General features: G+C 45.6%; 1 protein-coding gene and 1 long non-coding RNA gene across 2 annotated transcripts; one reads left to right on the top strand and one right to left on the bottom strand.

Moving 5' to 3' along the window:
- The first annotated feature begins 1,843 nt into the window (after positions 1-1,843).
- Positions 1,844-3,724, top strand: LOC122378465. The gene is made up of 2 exons (XR_006256025.1): positions 1,844-2,243; positions 2,891-3,724. It is a non-coding gene; the product is annotated as an uncharacterized LOC122378465 (long non-coding RNA).
- A 1,579-nt stretch (positions 3,725-5,303) lies between these two features.
- On the bottom strand, positions 5,304-13,229 carry LOC122378462 (60S ribosomal protein L23a-like). The gene is made up of 4 exons (XM_043359556.1): positions 12,925-13,229; positions 12,258-12,430; positions 11,571-11,698; positions 5,304-5,596 (listed from the first exon to the last, which is right to left on the bottom strand). Exons 1-4 carry the CDS (start codon positions 12,947-12,949, stop codon positions 5,335-5,337), a joined length of 588 nt encoding a protein of 195 aa, XP_043215491.1. The 5' UTR covers positions 12,950-13,229; the 3' UTR covers positions 5,304-5,334.
- Between the last annotated feature and the right edge of the window lie 8,066 nt (positions 13,230-21,295).

Raw genomic sequence — 21,295 nt, 5'->3', positions numbered from 1 at the left:
TCCGATAGCTCCAAAAATGAAGATTTTATAGGGTACGGGGACTAAAATTAACGTTTAAAGTGACCTTGACCTTGACCTTGACCTATGACCTTGACCTCGGATTTTTTTGAATGTGCTACTGCTTCTCGATGAGACGAACACAGTGGTGGCCGAAATTTTCCGATAACTCCAAAAATGAAGATTTTATAGGGTACGGGGACTAAAATTAACGTTTAAAGTGACCTTGACCTTGTCCTATGACCTTGACCTCGGATTTTTTTTTCGAATGTGCTACTGCTTCTCGATGAGACGAATACAGTGGTGGCCGAAATTTTCCGATAGCTCCAAAAATGAAGATTTTATAGGGTACGGGGACTAAAATTAACGTTTAAAGTGACCTTGACCTTGACCTATGACCTTGACCTCGGATTTTTTCGAATGTGCTACTGCTTCTCGATGAGACGAACACAGTGGTGGCCGAAATTTTCCGATAGCTCCAAAAATGAAGATTTTATAGGGTACGGGGACTAAAATTAACGTTTAAAGTGACCTTGACCTTGACCTATGACCTTGACCTCGGATTTTTTTGAATGTGCTACTGCGTCTCGATGAGACGAACACACTGGTGGTCGAATTTTTCAAATCGGACCATAAACAAAGATTCTACAGGGTACGCAGTATTTTGACCTCTCAAGGTCAAACGGTTTGACCTAGGAAAAAAAGGTCACCATTTTCGAACTCAGCGTGCCATGGGCTATCTGTATGCCAATTTCGAGCGAAATCATTACTCGAATTTGAATCCGAATACGAATACGACGCTAACTTTATGGACATCGACCTCAGAAGATCGGAAGTGGGTCTTCCGACTTCCGAGAATGTCTTACTGTCATAGGCGGCGGAACGGGGAGGGCACCGGGCACCGTACCCCCCTTTGATTTTGGCATTTTAACATCAGCCCTATGGGCGTTGCACGGAAAGAATGGGACCAAAAGTCGGCAGTGTCCGCTCCCCCCCCCCCACCTTAATTGAAGGTGTTCCGCCGCTACTGCTTACTGTCGTCAGTCTGTTACGATTTGCTACGCGCCCCTAATCGGGCCGGTCGCTACGAAGTCGCGGTATGCACTGACAGCCACGGCATAGCAAACTCACCCTTGTGGATGCAACGGGATTGGCGACAAAGCAGCAGCCCTTTCGCTGAATTAGTGCATGACATACTTAGCGCTGCTCACACTAGAGGCTTGTTCGTCAAAATTGCTTCATATGTGCATTGGTGGTCTGGTGGGTAAATCTAGCTATACAGACATGCAATTTCGTGGACACCAAACTATGGCGCTAATAGAACAGTTCAACAGGCAACCATGTTGCAAGTGCTCCGAACTCCAAGCACTGCCGTAAGATACACTCAGTCCTATCACAAAGCTTCACCGTGTTCTCAGGGTGCGTCTTCAAAGCAGCACCTGTGCTGCCCATACAGTGAACGCGTGCTGCCTGACACATCATTCCGGACATGCAAGCCACACCTTACGTACCGAAGAGACCGGGTTGCTGGTATATGAATATTAGGCACAAACTTCATGATATGGCTATTGCATTTAAGTATTGCTTGTCATAAGCATATCACTTTTCCTTAAACCTGGCGAGCTATAAATGGAATTGTTTTTGTTTGTTGTTTAGTTCCAGTAAAGTATAAAAAAAACGATTTTCTCCATTCACCACTGTGACCGGTGACGACTGGAGATGGTGAGAGGGGCTCCGAAGCACCGATCTGGCGCAACCGCACGATAAGCCGAGCACCGATACGGGTCACTAAGTCATGCAGGCATGTACTTTGCACTGTCGATATATCGCTGCCGTGCGTACACCGCGCCGGTTAGGGAGCTGAGCAGTGGGGGCTCGAGCGGCACGGCGTACGGAGCTCCGGTGAATTCGGAAAGAGAGGGTTGGGGGATGGGACGATACGGGGGAGGTCGGAGGTGACATTCCTGGGAGTTCAATTAAAAAAGGCGGTCGGAGGAGCCAGGAAGACTCGCCCCAGCTGAAGCAGGACGAAGAGAGGATTTCTGTTTGCCTTTGGAGGAACAGAGAAGAAACTATCTCCAGCTGAAGGAGCCGGAAGGAAGTGAAGTTGCAACAGTTACAGGGAAAGCAGTCCAAAGCTGAAGAAACCAAGAGCTACGGTCTTTCACGGGAAAAGGACCGGCGAGGGACTTTGGCTGCAGGTTGACTTGCTCAGTGGCTTCGTCCGCTGCAGGGCAGTAAGCCAGGTGAGAAAAGGTTCCCACTTCCTTTATTGTCCTACCCTGAGGGCTGAGCTCCGCTCCACCGTCCATGCATCGTCGCATAACTTCGACGGTCCTTTCACGTGACTGAAGCTTTTGATCGGTGAAAAACTGTTTAAATGGGATCCCTATTTTTGCGTCGGTTTTTCGGAATGCTTGAGACGATGAGTTAGATTATGGATGGTAGTTGTCAGATTTTCGTATCCAGCTTGAACTGGATTTTGTATTCTGTATCGGCTGCAATTAATTTAAAACACGCAATTATAGTGTCCACTGTCTTTGAATCTGGGGAAGGTAATAATCCCATTCTCATTGCTCAATGGCTTACTCAATACTCATGTCATTCACAGCGGGTCAAGCTCAGCCCATGTCCTTGTTCCAACGAGCGATAGTTGTTGGGCAATACAGGGTCTCGGTACTTCTCGCACAGGTTGCAACATCCCAGACCAAAGCTGAGTCAAGTGGAAGCCAGAGCTAGCGAAAACCAGGGCTTAAAGCGCAGGCCCGGACTCCTACAGCTTGATTGGAATATTCCGGGTAATTGGGTATTCGGAAGAGCTTTGGCGCCCAAGTCGAGCATGACCATCAAAGCCGGGCACAGGCCCTCCACTCACAGACTCTTTCACCTCCAGGTACGATGGTTAGCAGCACGAATCACGAAGCAGCCGGTACATCGCCGCCTGTCGTCAGCAGCCGGCCCTCCAGCTTGCCTCGTCACTCGCCAGGTGTCTCTGCCGGCGCTAAAAACAAGCAGCGGCGCCGGAGGAACCGCGACCCGTGGTGGAAGCGCTGGTGCTGCTGCGGCTGCCAGTGCTCGATCGAGTGTGACTGGTGCGCCTCGGAAGACGAAGACGAAAACGACGGAAACGGGAGCGGAGACTCAAACGGCGGAGGTGTGCCGAGCGGAGAGGGAGAAGGGGAGGGAGAGGGAGGTGGAGAGGGAGGTGGAGGGGGAGGGGGAGGCGGTGGAGGAGATGGGCACAGCAGTGACGAGGAGGATGGAGACGCAGGGGAGGGCCAGAACGGCGACACGGGAGGTCAGGGCAGTGGACACGGAGGTCAGGACGCGGCCGGAGGTCACGATAGCGGTGGGCATGGGGGAGGTCGTAGCGGAGACCATGACACAGGACACGGAGGCCACACCGGAGCTACAGGAGGGACAGCCAGCGGCGGGGGAGGACGCAGCGGGGGTGGGTTCAGCGGCTCTAGCCGCCACAACTTTAGCAGGTCCAGCGGTAGCCGACGGAGCAGTTTCAGCTTTGACCATTCCAATGGCGGCTCCTTCGGTGGCGACTCAGGAGGCGGTGATGATTAGGGACAGCTGTGTTTTCACGTATTTCAGAGGTTATGGCAATAGTTAGGCCTCACCAACGCTACCCCCAGTAACATGGTAGGTAGGCGTGGCCACTGTTGGCATTGACGAGTTTCTTATTGTTTTATGAATATTATAGATTGTGGATAACGATGTTCGATGTTTATGCTGACGTAAGCCGAAGCTCTTGTACCTATTTAGTTCACACTCATGGATGGTGAGTATGCTGCTAAGTGATATGAATGGTGGTGAAGATGTAAATAACTCTACTATAAAAAAAATTATAGCTTTGCTACATCGTCTCTACTATTGGAAGTTCCAGAACCAATTATCCCATATTGTTATCGTTGAAACAAGGAAATGTTTCATGCTGAGATCATAACGTGGATGTGTTTTCGAGTAATCGCTATGTAAATTTTCCTATTGGTCATCTTGAAAAAGAAGCGGTTTCGAACACGATCAAACATGCTCTTAACGGCTCAGCTCAGCAATAGCACAAATAAAACCAGTAAAACGCCTTTTGGGCGAAGAACGAGCGAGCGAGATAGTGAGCCCTGCACGTGCAGAAGGGCGAGAGGGTACTTCCAACGGGCTTGTGCAAAGCACCCTTCTAACCGGTCGCTAGCGGTGTACCAAATTTGAACGCAATCGGCCCAGCCGTTCCTGAGATCTGGAAGCGGCATTCTGCACGTGCGCACGTGCAAACGGGGTCCAAAATGACTTTTGCACGGCACCCTACTAACCGGTCCCCAACCGTGTACCAAATTTGAGCGCAATCGGCCCAGCCGTTCTCGAGATCTGGAAACGCCCCCTGCACGTGCGCACGTGCAGTAGCACCCTAACCGTAACACATGGGAATGCATTGCCTGGTGGGTGCCTACCTGTATGCCAAGTTTCAGCGAAATCGCCCCAGTAATTACCGAGTTACTGAAATGGGAACAAATTTGGCACCTCTTATTGTTGTATTTTGCACGTGCAGTGGGGGTCACTCACATAGATGAAGAGTATCCGACCTTTGGTAGAAGGGATGCAGCAACCCTATAAAAATGACCGTAAGACAATCGCTCAAGCCGCTGCTGAGATATGGGCCTCTCAAAATAATTACTTTTGCAAAACTGCTTGAACACCCTTGACTTTTCACGTGGCACGTGCCACGGCGGTCACTGAGATGTATCAAAAGTAGTCAATTACGGGGTAGAAGGGATGGGGCTACCCAGCAAAAAAGACCGCAGGCCGTTCGGTCCAGCGGTTGCTGAGATATAAGCCTCTCAAAAGCGTTACAGGCCGGGCCGCTCATACTGAGATTTTTCCGTTATATTGAAAAGACTTCGCTTCGCTCGCTGCGCTCGCTCGCTCGTAATAACAACAAAATTAGGTGCGTTGACTGACCGTACCATTAAGTACAGCAGTCAGTAACTTGAAAAACTTCGCTGATCCTGATTGTGGCCATGAGTGTCAGGGCCAGGCCGTGGCGGTTGCTGGCGGTCTAGTGGAATATGTTCAAGCTGCAATTCGTTATTCGCTCATTCGCTTCCTCGACCGACTTCCCTGTCATTGAATCCGCCTGCGGTGATCAACCAATGTGCTGTGTTATGCTAAGCGGACGGTTGGAATCGGCACAACCTACCAGGGCTCATTTCCCCTGTCTGGCCAGCACTCGCAGAACACCCACTCCCAGACCAGAGCAGCCTCGTTCCCACCCACTCCCCCACCCGTCACCCAAACACACCTGGTCGCGACCGTCCGTGTATTCGCGTGCGCCGTTTATATGATACCGATCTTGTTGGCCACATCGAGCGCGTCATAGTCGGAGGCCAGACGGACGTAGGCCTTCTTCTGTCCATCGGGCCGGATCAGGGTGTTCACCTTGGCCACTTCGATCGAGTACAGCTTCTTGACGGCCGACCGGATCTGCCGCTTGGTGGCGCGCAGGTGGGTGAGGAACACGAGCGTGTTGTTGTCCTCGATCTTCTTCATCGACGCCTCGGTGGTCATCGGGTGCTTGATGACGGCGTGGGCGTCCATCCTGCCGGGAGCGGAGGTCAGTGTGTAACAGACATTTGTAGCTAACAAGGCACGGGGATACGCGACAGTGGTGTCGGGGACCGAGCTCGAACGGGCGGAGAATGCATGCACAAAAATGGGTGCTATAGTACACCATCCACTACAAACAGATACCGTAAAATGGGGTGTTAAGGGACAGTTTTGAGGTGTTTTGCTATATAACTCAAGAAGGGTTGGAGATAGAAGCATCAACTTGTCAGCATTTTATGTGGAATTTGGTGCTTTACATGCCTGCTACATTAAAGTTTAAAAAATATATACATGTATATTATTTTTTATTATTTTTCATCACTGTCCCTTACCACCCTAATGTGGGGTGCTAAGGGACACCTATATTATTCCAAGAAATGGTCATCAAATGCCCACAATTGGGGTGTGAAAGGGCACACAATTTATTTATTGAGATGTTTTGCATATTCTGTCACAAAACAAGTCAGGTTCATTCACCACTAATGGCCTTTTTAGCCAATTACATGTAATGCAGTTTACGCTTCTGGAAAATGTGCTAATTATAAGGTAAACAGAACCAAAAAGTACTATGTCATCAACAAAAACCTATTTTGAAGCTAGTCACTTGTCATTATGTTGCCCTCTTTGTTTTGGCCTTTTTATGATGACATCACATTTACCTACATCAGTCTTTCATTGACCCATCATTGTAAAAGAGAGTGTTAAGGGAGTTTTGAGGTGTTTTGTTATATAACCCGGCAGTTGCTGGGGTATTTCGCCACCCACCGTTTGCTGGGGGGGGGGGGGGGCGTTAAACGCCCCCAGCCGATAACTCGAGAACCAATAGGCGCAGCGAAACGCGGCAAACGAAAGAGCGCGACGAGACGCTTCAGATGAGTACTTTAAAGTTGAGTTTTGAGGTCACAGGTCGGGTCAAGGTCAGGTCAAACACCTGAAATCGGGCTTTCAGTAGCATGGACTTCAGGACTTCGCAATGGGCGCCTCTCGTCATAAACTCTGTCCAAACGGTGCACAATCCATCATATAAGGCCTACAAGAGTGTCAGCTCCATGTAGGGGTCAGTCAAGCATAGGTCAGGGTCAAGGTCAGGTCAACCGGGTAGGCACATATCCCCGAAAATCAAAACTGATATTCGCAGCCTGTGACACATGTTTTATAGGTAATTTGGGGCGTAGAACACGATGGTGACATTCATTTTATCATATGTGTACGTGTTTGGCTCAAAAAGTTCAATTTAAGAAATGCATGTATCATGGTCGTGAAGTAGTCACGAAAAATTGCCAAGATTCAGTTCAAGATTATGGAAAATGCGGAGCGATAATCAATAATCGAAGATAGCCATTTGATTGATCATGGTATTGGCAGTCTAATAGCGTTTACGGCATGTCTGTATGTCTATTCTGTGATTTTATATGATTTTTTGAACATATGCCGTTTTTGGTCGAAAACTCAGAAATCATGACGTCACTAAAACCTCGATATCTCAAAAATTTTCCGACCGATTTTTTTAAAACTTTGTCACAATAAACTTCAATCAATTCCCTACAGGTACCCAAAATTTGGCGCGCCTGCGGCGCGCCGTTTTTATGCTATGGCCCGGCGAAAAAAGTGGGGGCGTTTAACGCCCCCCCCCAGCAACTCGCGGGATAACTTAAGATGTGTTAGAGATGAAAGCATGAACTTGCCAGCATTTTATGTGGAATTTGTTGTTTTCCATGCCTACTGAAAGAAAACTTCATGAAATTATATTTAGATATTATTTTCTATTTTTTCTTCCCTGTCCCTTAGCACCCCACATCCACCTCAAAATATGCATGTGTCCAGAAAAGAGGAAGAGGATGATGAATGAATGGGTGGATTTGTTTAAGTTTTTCAGGAAACATGTGCAATACATGTGACAATACACCTATGCATTCATTTTACCTGTACACCTACTAGTTTATGTGGTACACACAGAGTTTTGGAGATGTCTCAATTTTGTGAAAATGTAGCATGATTTCAAAACCATTTTTTAACCAAATCACTTGCATGAAAAACCATGCCATTTTGTCCTATAGTCAAGAACAAAACAGTGTCAACTACCACACTCAAGTTTTTATTTAACCTTCTCAAATTAGGAACTTAATATGACTCAAAGTTTTTCCCACGCAACTGTCCCGTATCACCCCACTGTCCCTTAACACCCCATTTTACGGTACGTTTGTGGGAAAAAAGAAAGAAAATCGTAAAATAGCATTAACCCGGCAGGCGGTGGGCCTCCCAGCCACCTTCCGCGCGGGGGGGGGCATTTTTTTTGCCCCCCCTCGTATTTCCGAAACTACTGGACGGATCCGGAAAACTCAAACGGCGTTCGATAGCCGTCAAATTTGTCGAAGGAAACCAAATTTCATTGACCTCGGGGTCACCAATGACGTCACAGGTCAGGTCAAAGATTAAATGTTTCACCGTTCACGGGGCTTCTAAGGAAAGCGCTATAACACCGAGTAAAACGCATTTTTCGAAAATCAGCGATAAGGCGTCAGTTGTCTAGTACATATGTTGCTATTAGAGGTCACTGGTCATACCAGGTCAGGTCACAGGTCAGGTCACCAAAGGTCACCACATGAACCCAACTTTACTAAGGTTGTGCGATGCATGTTTTATGGCCAGTTTTTCATTTCCAACTCAATGGTATTGGTTATAAGACCATCAGGTACGGTTTAGGTCACTTTCTGGTGGAGGTCAGGTCAAGGTCAGGTAAAAAAAAGTCAAATTTCAAAGTTGACATTTTTGCATAAAATGGGTATCGATTCGATGCAGCTCGTCACGGGGAGTCTAATGGTGGTCTTTGTTTTGCGCTACGAGGTCTAGAATTGCTAAAAATTGAGTTTGAAAATTTGACGTCATCAATTTTGAACAGTTTTTTCGCTATAACCTGGCCAAAAAATGAGGTATTGATCTCAAATTTGGTATGTAGATAGAAGGCGGTAGGGACTATCACATATATTCCGTTTTTTCGAAATTCAAAAAACTTTTTGGATTTTTCGGCTATTATATTCAAAAAATCTATTTTTTGATTTTTGGGGGTCAAAATCCAAAAAATTCGAAAAACCGAAATATCAGTTTTGTAGCCCTCTTGATTCCACACCTTTTATGTCTGGAACATTTTTCTGTATCTCTAAAGCTGTAGGCCTGACAGCTCTTCCCGCGAAACCTTTTTTTGGGTCGAAAATGGCAAAAAATGACGTCACTCTGACGTCATTAGCGGCCAACCTATCATAGCCTTTGGAAAAATTTTTGGTCACCATGTGCGCTAGCTACTCCCGGGAGGGTACTGAAAGTTTAGTGACGATCGGCGCAGCGGTTCTCGAGATATATCGAAGAAACTAAAGGGGGGGGGGCAAAAAAATGTCCCCCCCCACCGCCTGGAAGGTTAACGGCTAAGATGCAGTAAATAGATACTGCCATAGATGCCATAGAAAATCTCTTTCCTCATACAAAACTTCGGTTAAAATTAAGAAAAAAACATTGACATAAGGTCAAATAATCTCTAGGTACAGCCCACCGCTAAAGTAATGTAGGGTTTTACCAATCTCAACGATTGGCTTTGACTGGCGATTGTTTAATGCGGAGTGATCGAAAAAAAGATGTAAATAGCTAAAATTGCAGCTGCAAGGGTGACGATACATATAAGCTACATTCAAAGTTTCATTGTAGTCTGGCTAATCATTCCTAAGCTTCAGAAGCAGAACATACCCATGACTGAAACCCCACATTACTTCTGCTGTGGACTGTACTTTATTTGACCACTTATCCGATGTAAAACCATTGGCCATAAAACAAACTAACAAATACATCATCTGTAACCAGACTTGTAATTCGAGTCAGGGTTACTCCGCTTTGTCGGGTAGCCCCACATGCCTTATAAGGAAGGGAAAGGTCGGGTCACTGGAGATGCGACATTTCCTACGGACGGGACTGAAAGGGTGCGTGTTCCCATATTGGAAATCTAGCATCTCCACACGCCAGCGCTCGGAACGCTCTTGGCATCCTGCCAGGTCACGAGGGGTTGCTCGACAAAGCGGAATAACCCTGACTCGAATCACAACTCTGTCTGTAACACACCAGTAAAACGCCTTTTGGGGCGACCAACGGAGCGAGCGAGAGGATGGGCCTTGCACGTGCGAAATTGCGAGGGGGTACCTCCAACTAACTTGTGCACTGCACCCTACTAACCGGTCTTTAGCGATGTGCCAAATTTCAGCGCAATCGGCCTAGCCGTTCTCGAGATCTGGAAGCGGCACACTGCACGTGCGCACGTGCAAGCGGGGTCCAAACTGACTTTCGCACGGCACCCTACTAACCGGTCCCTAACCATGTACCAAATTTGAGCGCAATCGGCCCAGCCGTTCTCGAGATCTGGGAGCGCCCCCTGCACGTGCGCACGTGCTGTAGCACCCCAACCTTAACACATGCAGATGAATTATCTGATGGAGATCTAACTGTGTACCGAGTTTCAATTCAATCGGCCCAACCGTTGCGCCGTTATTGAGGTTGCAATTTTGGGGGTTCTTAAAAAATGTCCAACTTTACCACGCGCCACGTGCGGTGGTTGGCAAGAACGCATGGTGGCCATCACACCACAGAACTTTTACGTCCAAGTGACATTCAGTAAAGAAGACCGCTTGTCAATCGGATGTCCCGTTCCTAAGATATTAGCTTTTGAAGAGCGTCCCCACGGCCGGCCGGCCGGCCGCTCATACTCAGGATTTTCCCTTAATTCAGCATGAGACTCCGCTCGCTTCGCTCGCTCCGTAATTAAGCCAATGAAATCAATGACGGGTACTAACATCGGACCAATCATTGAGCCAAAGTACGACTGCAATAGTCAGATTGTGCCCCTCATGGACCAAAATACGACCGTCCAAGCTCACTCTGTGCGACATACCCGTGGAGCTAAGCCACAACAGGGGTTGGTGTTACAAAAGAGCACGAGCGGGCTTGAAGAGTGTCCATCGGGTCAATGAAGCACGAGACATTGCCCTGCCCTGCTCAAAGGAATGAATTTCAACTAAAATTTGCTGTGCCGCAAAACTAACGATGTCATGATACTCCCCATCACCTTACAGTGGATGAAGCAGCAGACTTAGTAAGCAAGAGGCCCGAAAGTCACCCGAAAGTCTCTGAGCACGACAATAACATTCGGATAGTCATGTAAGTGGTAACTCTAAGCTAAATAAGCCAGGCTACTTGCCAACAAACCAAGGGACTCTAAGAGAATATGGGACACATCCAATTGCCTGCACAGTGCACACCAATCTTGAGATTTTTGCGTTCAGCCAGACAGCCAATACCAGTTTGATATTTTGCGAGTGCGAAATCGGTCCGTTTAAGCAAATTAATTGCAATGCAATGCGGATGTGCGGTGATGTGGATGTGCGGTGATGTGGATGTGCGGTGATGTGGATGTGCGGTGATGTGGATGTGCGGTGATGTGGTGTGAGAGGGATAACTGCAATAATGTGTTGTAAATTGTAACCAGTAACACGCCATGTAATTTTTTAAAAATAAATTTAGCTCTAATGTTTGAATGGAAGGATTGACAGAGCCGGAGCCCACGCTAAGCAAAGCTTGTTGTGTAGACCGGAGACCCCGACCCCTACCGTCCGATCGCGCAATTCCGGGTAACGAGAGAATTTAGATACCAAAGATTAACGTGCCCTTCAAAGCCGGACACGGCCTGTCCCACTAACTGCCTTCAAATGGCTGCGGCTGCTCCCACCAACCACAGACCATCCCCGTCAGGAGTCTCAAATATCGAGCGCCGGAGCGTCTCGAACTTGGGCTCTCACTGCCGGGAGTCCCATGCCCTAACAAATAAGCTACAGGACAGACAAATTGCCAGATTACCCAAAATAAGGGAGTGTGATTTAAAACATAGACTGAACAAGTGCCAGACCTAATCCCCATTGCCATCACTAGCTCACCTGTTCCTCCTGGGCACAGAGCGCTGCGGGTACTTGGGGTTCTTGGGCATCTTGAGTGTCTTGGGCTTCCTCCACTTGACGGAGGTCCTGATCTTCCTCACCCGGGTGCCATTGGGTCCCTTGACAATCTGTAATGGTGTAATAAAGTGGTTAAATAGATGTAGCTGAAACTTACATGCAGGACATGATGCAATGTAAATGTAGAATGGCATTAGCTGCAGACCTTGGTACCTCATGAAGTGTAAGGTGAAAAAGAGCAGAGAAGAAATGACCTTTTGTCAGGAAAGCAATTTTGGAATATTTGCATTGTTTTAATACAATGTGTAGAGGTGAAACTACAAAAGACAACCACATGTGTACGTAGTAGGTACCTACTCCAAATCAGCATCTGAATGGAAACCAGCTTATGTTGACACCAACCATAAACCAGCTTTTAATATAACCATACTTTCATTCAAAGACAGGCAGAAGAGCAAAAATGATGTGGACACACCAAAATACCAGCTACTCTACCAGACTTTTAAGGAATAGAATCTTGTACACTGCAACACTGATGAAAAAACAACTTAGGGTGACTTAAGATAACTTACATACAGGATCAATAATACAATAATTAAGTAGACATTACTCTAAGAATGCAATACACACCCAGAACAATAATAACTATACAATCTGTTTGTTGCTTACCCTCTTCTGTGCAGAGAGAGCCTTCTTGACTGCTCCCTTCTTGGCATTCTTGTTCGCTGATTTCTGGGGTGCAGACTTCTTGGGCTGCTCAGCGGGTTTGGGTGCCTCGGCTGAGGGGGCAGCCTCAGCAGCTGGGGCCTCAGCCTTCTTGGCTGGGGCCACCTTCTTCTTGCCTGAAACAATTTGGTATCTATAAGTAATAATGCCAAACCACCAAGAATGCCATGTGTAATTCCTACTTAATAAAAGCATAAGTAGCAACATTTAATTATCTATCAACTAAACAAGCAAAACCAACTTAAAGAGCTAGCCCAGTTTTCACATTGTTTGCTGATCATGGACCTCCAAACCGTTGAGCTACGCCTTTTCTGCTTTGCCTGGTCTTAAGCTTAACTTTGCATGTTTTGAACAGAAATACAAATGAAGGCATTCAATTGAATAAACAGTATTACAATAATAGCAAAAAAAGGTAGAATTAATTATTTAAATACAGATCATGCGCAACACAGACAATCCCTAGCCCACCGTAACCTGTAAAAGTACGAATTGCAGTTGAAAATACGTCCTCCCGTTTCGATGAAAATTAGATAAACAGAGGTGAAGCTGTCAATAATAAAATTTTGTGAAAACAAACCGGTCAGAGGACCAAAAAAAGGTGTATATTTACCTCCTGCCTTAGCCTTAGGAGCCATGGTTACAAAAGGAAGTTACAGCGCTGCCATTACACTAACACGAGTTTCTCGGAAGCTTCGTCTCATTTTCATAATTTTGGCTTCCATTCGATTCCAATCACGATCATAATTTAATTTAATTTTTATTTGCTGACCATCATTCCACAAAATGTTGAGAAAATATAAATGAAACGGCTTTCTTATACGGATGATCATAACTTGATCATGACTACTAAAATGTAGACATGCTCATATGAATAAAACCGCTGTCTGACACAAAATGTCGCGGCCTTTAAAAATCATTTTTGAATATAAAATAAACCATTGATGAGAAAAAGAAAGAAAAGGCGTAAGTAAAGGGGTTAGAAGCTCAATGTGAAAGACCTGGTCTGGAGATTCGACAACGGCACAGTGACGGAACTTCTGTCTCCTGCTCCCTCCCAAAGCCCACATTTTTCGGGATGTTGCTCAAATGTTGAAAAAAATCATGTTCACGGGTCTAAATGTTGAGGTAATTGCCGACCTGTGTTCAACCGAAAATGTGTGTCATCGTCCGAACTTCGCAGAGTGCACACCTGCTGGCCTGAAACACTTAGCGTCATCTATTTGAATGCTCATTCCTGATGCCAGGAGTGTCACATGGTAGCTAACGCCATCTGTCCTAAGGGTAGTGGTAGTGCAGCGGTAGTACGGGACAAAATGAAATCGATTTGATCTTGCTTCGATTCAATAAAAACCAATTTACTAAGCAGGCCTTATAAAACAAGCCCGGAACTTGAATGTCCATAAAGTTAGCGTCGTATTCGTATTCGGATTCAAATTCGAGTAATGATTTCGCTCAAAATTGGCATACAGATAGCCCATGGCACGCTGAGTTCGAAAATGGTGACCTTTTTTTCCTAGGTCAAACCGTTTGACCTTGAGAGGTCAAAATACTGCGTACCCTGTAGAATCTTTGTTTATGGTCCGATTTGAAAAATTCGTCCACCAGTGTGTTCGTCTCATCGAGAAGCAGTAGCACATTAAAAAAACCGAGGTCAAGGTCATAAGTCAAGGTCAAGGTCACTTTAAAAATCGCCGTACCCTATAAAATCTTCATTTTTGGAGCTATCGAAAAATTTCGGCCACCACTGTGTTCGTCTCATCGAGAAGCAGTAGCACATTCAAAAAAATCCGAGGTCAATGTCATAGGTCAAGGTCAAGGTCACTTTAAACGTTAATTTTAGTCCCCGTACCCTATAAAATCTTCATTTTTGGAGCTATCGGAAACTTTCGGCCACCACTGTGTTCGTCTCATCAAGAAGCAGTAGCACATTCGAAAAAATCCGAGGTCAAGGTCATAGATCAAGGTCAAGGTCACTTTAAACGTTAATTTTAGTCCCCGTACCCTATTAAATCTTCATTTTTGGAGCTATCGGAAAACTTCGGCCACCACTGTGTTCGTCTCATCGAGAAGCAGTAGCACATTCAAAACAATCCGAGGTCAAGGTCATAGGTCAAGGTCAAGGTCACTTTAAACGTTAATTTTAGTCCCCGTACCCTATAAAATCTTCATTTCTGGAGCTATCGGAAACTTTCGGCCACCACTGTGTTCGTCTCATCGAGAAGCAGTAGCACATTGAAAAAAATCCGAGGTCAAGGTCATAGGTCAAGGTCAAGGTCACTTTAAACGTTAATTTTAGTCCCCGTACCCTATAAAATCTTCATTTTTGGAGCTATCGGAAAATTTCGGCCACCACTGTGTTCGTCTCATCGAGAAGCAGTAGCACATTCAAAAAAATCCGAGGTCAAGGTCATAGGTCAAGGTCAAGGTCACTTTAAACGTTAATTTCAGTCCCCGTACCCTATAAAATCTTCATTTTTGGAGCTATCGGAAAATTTCGGCTAGCACTGTGTTTGTCTCATCGAGAAGCAGTAGCACATTCAAAAAAATCCGAGGTCAAGGTCATAGGTCAAGGTCAAGGTCACTTTAAAAATCGCCGTACCCTATAAAATCTTCATTTTTGGAGCTATCGAAAAATTTCGGCCACCACTGTGTTCGTATCATCAAGAAGCAGTAGCACATTTGAAAAAAATCCGAGGTCAAGGTCATAGGTCAAGGTCAAGGTCACTTTAAACGTTAATTTAGGCCCCGTACCATATAAAATCTTCATTTTTGGAGCTATCGGAAAATTTCGGCCACCACTGTGTTCGTCTCATCGAGGAGCAGTAGCACATTCGAAAAAATACGAGGTCAAGGTCATAGGTCAAGGTCAATGTCACTTTTAACGTTAATTTTAGTCCCCGTACCCTATAAAATCTTCATTTTTGGAGCTATCGGAAAATTTCGGCCACCACTGTGTTCGTCTCATCGAGAAGCAGTAGCAAATTCGAAAAAAAATCTAGGTCAAGGTCATAGGTCAAGGTCAAGGTCACTTTAAACGTTAGTTTTAGTCCCCGTACCCTATAAAATCTTCATTTTTGGAGCTATCGGAAAACTTCGGCCACCACTGTGTTCGTCTCATCGAGAAGCAGTAGCACATTTGAAAAAATCTGAGGTCAATGTCATAGTTCAAGGTCAAGGTCACTTTAAACGTTAATTTTAGTCCCCGTACCCTATAAAATCTTCATTTTTGGAGCTATCGGAAAATTTCGGCCACCACTGTGTTCGTCTCATCGAGAAGCAGTAGCACATTTAAAAAAAAATCCGAGGTCAAGGTCATAGGTCAAGGTCAAGGTCACTTTAAACGTTAATTTTAGTCCCCGTACCCTATAAAATCTTCGTTTTTGGAGCTATCGAAAAATTTCGGCCACCACTGTGTTCGTCTCATCAAGAAGCAGTAGCACATTCGAAAAAATCCGAGGTCAAGGTCATAGGTCAAGGTCAAGGTCACTTTAAACGTTAATTTTAGTCCCCGTACCCTATAAAATCTTCATTTTTGGAGCTATCGGAAATTTTCGGCCACCACTGTGTTCATCTCATCGAGAATCAGTAGCACATTCGAAAAAATCCGAGATCAAGGTCATAGGTCAAGGTCAAGGTCACTTTTAACGTTAATTTTAGGCCCCGTACCCTATAAAATCTTCATTTTTGGAGCTATCGGAAAACTTCGGCCACCACTGTGTTCGTCTCATCGAGAAGCAGTAGCACATTTGAAAAAATCCGAGGTCAAGGTCATAATAGGTCAAGGTCAAGGTGACTTTAAACGTTAATTTTCGAATGTGCTACTGCTTCTCGATGAGACGAACACAGTGGTGGCCGAAATTTTCCGATAGCTCCAAAAATGAAGATTTTATAGGGTACGGGGACTAAAATTAACGTTTAAAGTGACCTTGACCTTGACCTATGACCTTGACCTCGGATTTTTTTGAATGTGCTACTTCTTCTCGATGAGACGAACACAGTGGTGGCCGAAATTTTCCGATAGCTCCAAAAATGAAGATTTTATAGGGTACGGGGACTAAAATTAACGTTTAAAGTGACCTTGACCTTGACCTATGACCTTGACCTCGGATTTTTTCGAATGTGCTACTGCTTCTCGATGAGACGAACACAGTGGTGGCCGAAATTTTCCGATAGCTCCAAAAATGAAGATTTTATAGGGTGCGGGGACTAAAATTAACGTTTAAAGTGACCTTGAACTTGACCTATGACCTTGACCTCGGATTTTTTCGAATGTGCTACTGCTTCTCGATGAGACGAACACAGTGGTGGCCGAAATTTTCTGATAGCTCAATAAATGAAGATTTTATAGGGTACGGGGACTAAAATTAACGTTTAAAGTGACCTTGACCTTGACCTATGACCTTGACCTCGGATTTTTTCGAATGTGCTACTGCTTCTCGATGAGACGAACACAGTGGTGGCCGAAATTTTCCGATAGCTCCAAAAATGAAGATTTTATAGGGTACGTGGACTAAAATTAACTTTTAAAGGGACCTTGACCTTGACCTATGACCTTGACCTCGGATTTTTTTAAATGTGCTACTGCTTCTCGATGAGACGAACACAGTGGTGGCCGAAATTTTTCGATAGCTCCAAAAATGAAGATTTTATAGGGTACGGCGATTTTTAAAGTGACCTTGACCTTGACCTTTGACGTTGACCTCGGATTTTTTTAAATGTGTTACTGCTTCTCGATGAGACGAACACACTGGTGGTCGAATTTTTCAAATCGGACCATAAACAAAGATTCTACAGGGTACGCAGTATTTTGACCTCTCAAGGTCAAACGGTTTGACCTAGGAAAAAAGGTCACCATTTTCGAACTCAGCGTTCCATGGGCTATCTGTATGCCAATTTTGAGCGAAATCATTACTCGAATTTGAATCCGAATTTTAACGTTTAAAGTGACCTTGACCTTGACCTATGACCTTGACCTCGGATTTTTTTGAATGTGCTACTGCTTCTCGATGAGACGAACACAGTGGTGACCGATATTTTTCGATAGCTCCAAAAATGAAGATTTTATAGGGTATGGGGACTAAAATTAACGTTTAAAGTGACCTTGACCTTGACCTATGACCTTGACCTCGGATTTTTTCAAATGTGCTACTGCTTCTCGATGAGACGAACACAGTGGTGGCCGAAATTTTCCGCTAGCTCCATAAATGAAGATTTTATAGGGTACGGGGACTAAAATTAATGTTTAAAGTGACCTTGACCTTGACCTATGACCTTGACCTCGGATTTTTTTTCGAATGTGCTACTGCTTCTCGATGAGACGAACACAGTGGTGGCCGAAATTTTCCGATAGCTCCAAAAATGAAGATTTTATAGGGTAAGGGGACTAAAATTAACGTTTAAAGTGACCTTGACCTTGACCTATGACCTTGACCTCGGATTTTTTTGAATGTGCTACTGCTTCTCGATGAGACGAACACAGTGGTGGCCGAAATTTTCCGATATCTCCAAAAATGAAGATTTTATAGGGTACGGGGACTAAAATTATGCCCCCCCACGAGCCGCTGGGGGGGGGGGGGGCATAAAGTTGCCCCCCCCCTTTACGTTTTGTGAAATATCTCCGAAACCTGATGAGCTACGAACGTGAAACTTGGCATAGCTTCAAATGAATACCTAGGCAATGTTTGAGAAGTTTGGTGGTTGTAGCATCTAAGATGACGTCACATTGACGTCATAAAGTTTTGTCGTTTTCCGATATGGACCGTTTCTGATGACGCTGAGCATGAAACTCAGCTGTAAATGAACTAGACAGCACCTGCTGTCATCCTAAAACATCTAACTACACTTCCATCTAGTTTCTGACCAATAATCGACCCTTTATATTCGGTCCCATATATCTGATGTATCGTTAGGAACATGAGAGTCGCAAATCTATAATTTCACTTATGACGTCACTTTGACGTCATTTCAAATGGGATTGACACCAAATTTGAACACAACCTCGGCTAGGTATTCAGGAAGATGTGTGCAAAGTTTCGCTTCTCTATCTCTTCGCGTTGCGACGATATCGTCGCAGAAGTAAAGGGGGGGGGGGCAACTATATGTCCCCCCCCCAGCGGCCGGCGGGTGGCGCGGAGGCCCAGCGGCCGCCGGGTTAAAGTGACCTTGACCTTGACCTATGACCTTGACCTCGGATTTTTTTGAATGTGCTACTGCTTCTCGATGAGACGAACACAGTGGTGGCCGAAATTTTCCGATAGCTCCAAAAATGAAGATTTTATAGGGTACGGGGACTAAAATTAACGTTTAAAGTGACCTTGACTTTGACCTATGACCTTGACCTCGGATTTTTTTGAATGGTGCTACTGCTTCTCGATGAGACGAACACAGTGGTGGCCGAAATTTTCCGATAGCTCCAAAAATGAAGATTTTATAGGGTACGGGGACTAAAATTAACGTTTAAAGTGACCTTGACCTTGACCTATGAACTTGACCTCGGATTTTTTTAAATGTACTACTGCTTCTCGATGAGACGAACACAGTGGTGGCCGAAATTTTCCGATAGCTCCAAAAATGAAGATTTTATAGGGTACGGGGACTAAAATTAACGTGTAAAGTGACCTTGACCTTGACCTATGACCTTGACCTCGGATTTGTTTGAATGTGCTACTGCTTCTCGATGAGACGAACACAGTGGTGGCCGAAATTTTCCGATAGCTCCAAAAATGAAGATTTTATAGGGTACGGGGACTAAAATTAACGTTTAAAGTGACCTTGACCTTGACCTATGACCTTGACCTCGGATTTTTTCGAATGTGCTACTGCTTCTCGATGAGACGAACACAGTGGTGGCCGAAATTTTCCGATAGCTCCAAAAATGAAGATTTTATAGGGTACGGGGACTAAAATTAACGTTTAAAGTGACCTTGACCTTGACCTATGACCTTGACCTCGGATTTTTTCGAATGTGCTACTGCTTCTCGATGAGACGAACACAGTGGTGGCCGAAAGTTTCCGATAGCTCCAAAAATGAAGATTTTATAGGGTACGGGGACTAAAATTAACGTTTAAAGTGACCTTGACCTTGACCTATGACCTTGACCTCGGATTTTTTTAAATGTGCTACTGCTTCTCGATGAGACGAACACAGTGGTGGCCGAAATTTTCCGATAGCTCCAAAAATGAAGATTTTATAGGGTACGGGGACTAAAACTAACGTTTAAAGTGACCTTGACCTTGACCTATGACCTTGACCTCGGATTTTTTCGAATGTGCTACTGCTTCTCGATGAGACGAACACAGTGGTGGCCGAAATTTTTCGATAGCTCCAAAAATGAAGATTTTATTTGACCTTGACCTATGACCTTGACCTCGGATTTTTTCAAATGTGCTACTGCTTCTCGATGAGACGAACACAGTGGTGGCCGAAATTTTCCGATAGCTCCAAAAATGAAGATTTTATAGGGTACGGCGATTTTTAAAGTGACCTTGACCTTGACCTATGACCTTGACCTCGGATTTTTTTGAATGTGCTACTGCTTCTCGATGAGACGAACACACTGGTGGTCGAATTTTTCAAATCGGACCATAACCAAAGATTCTACAGGGTACGCAGTATTTTGACCTCTCAAGGTCAAACGGTTTGACCTAGGAAAAAAAGGTCACCATTTTCGAACTCAGCGTGCCATGGGCTATCTGTATGCCAATTTTGAGCGAAATCATTACTCGAATTTGAATCCGAATACGAATACGACGCTAACTTTATGGACATGGAACTTGAAATATTCCTTGCTGGAGGACGGGTCCTTTGTGGTAACTTCCCGCCCCCCCCCCCCCCCCGACCCCCCCACGGCGCCCGAAATCAGTGGGAAGTCGCCGTTTTTCCACAAGAGAGAGAAAATGGTTATTTCATAAGTATGTTTCAAACTGAACAGCATTAGATAAGGAAATGAAATCCAAACATTCCTCCCCGTCCTTGCCATCCTCAGGATAAACCTATCCGTATCCCCCTCAATTCTCATTCCTCTGTTACCTCTCCGGTCTGACGGCCGCCCCACCTGACAACCGGAGCCCGGTGGATGAGGTCTCTCACCGGGACCAGTAAATCCTCTCCAGGGTGACCGTTTGGGAGGCGGGCGGACTGTCCCAACGGGGCGATCCGGTCCCACCTCCGCGCGGCTTAGGTACCTACTGTCGGTGGATCCCGCACAGCCCAATGTCTACGCCCTATGCTATGCTACTGTAGGAGGGCTCCTCCTGTGCCGCCGCCTATTGCTCGGGCGGCTAGATGTTGGCGCTGGACTGCCGCAGGTCACGCGCCGTGGGCTTTATGCCGAGCTTTGCGGCGACGGCTTGCGACAGTGTGATGCCCGGCTGCTGATTGGCTGGCGCTGCGACGCCAGGGCAGCCGCCGATTGGTTTCTCTGTGGGAACCTTCTGTACCTGAAGGTCGTCTGAAGGTCATTCTGGAGCCGGGGGCATTGAGACGGGAGCTGGGGGGACTTGGACTTGAACTTGGACTGGACTTTGGCTTGGAACTGGTCTTGGGTTAACAATACACTTTGACTATGTTTTACGTTTAACCTCTCACGGCCATGTGTTCACTACCATCTCATAGCTTTGCAATGGCCTTTTTAGGCCGAAAGAGCATGCTCCCAACAAAATAGACAAACAAGTGAACAAACAAAATCCAAACAGCTTTTAAGTTCGGAAGCATCTTTTTGGGTGGCAGGTGTGTCCCCGAAGAGTCCAAGACCGCCCTTCTGGATCCACCCATGCAGACTCTTGACCTCATCATCCAAGGATAAAGCTAATCGATACGATACCGCATTGCCGCATTCGTTGGTAGTTCCAAAAAGACCAAATCTCTGCTTTTATCTCTCGTTTGGGCCTTAAAGTATGGTCTTTTTAGTGTGCTGATGCGACAGGAAAGCTTGGGTACATTATATTGATAATCCAACAGTCTTCAGACACAAATCCAAATA

This window comes from Amphibalanus amphitrite, unplaced genomic scaffold, assembly GCF_019059575.1.
Source record: "Amphibalanus amphitrite isolate SeventyFive unplaced genomic scaffold, NRLGWU_Aamphi_draft 000059F_arrow, whole genome shotgun sequence".
Classification (NCBI taxonomy): domain Eukaryota; kingdom Metazoa; phylum Arthropoda; class Thecostraca; order Balanomorpha; family Balanidae; genus Amphibalanus; species Amphibalanus amphitrite.
The sequence above is the reverse complement of the archived record's forward strand: the minus strand, read 5'-3'. Positions and strand labels throughout refer to the sequence as shown.

Bases quoted from the DNA above. Each gene is read 5' to 3' on its own strand.
- LOC122378462 (XM_043359556.1), bottom strand. From the start codon at position 12,949: ATGGCTCCTAAGGCTAAGGCAGGAG. The intron at 12,431-12,924 runs GTAAATATACAC...AAATTGTTTCAG, and splicing joins TCCTAAGGCTAAGGCAGGAG to GCAAGAAGAAGGTGGCCCCA. The intron at 11,699-12,257 runs GTAAGCAACAAA...ACACCATTACAG, and splicing joins CTCTCTCTGCACAGAAGAGG to ATTGTCAAGGGACCCAATGG.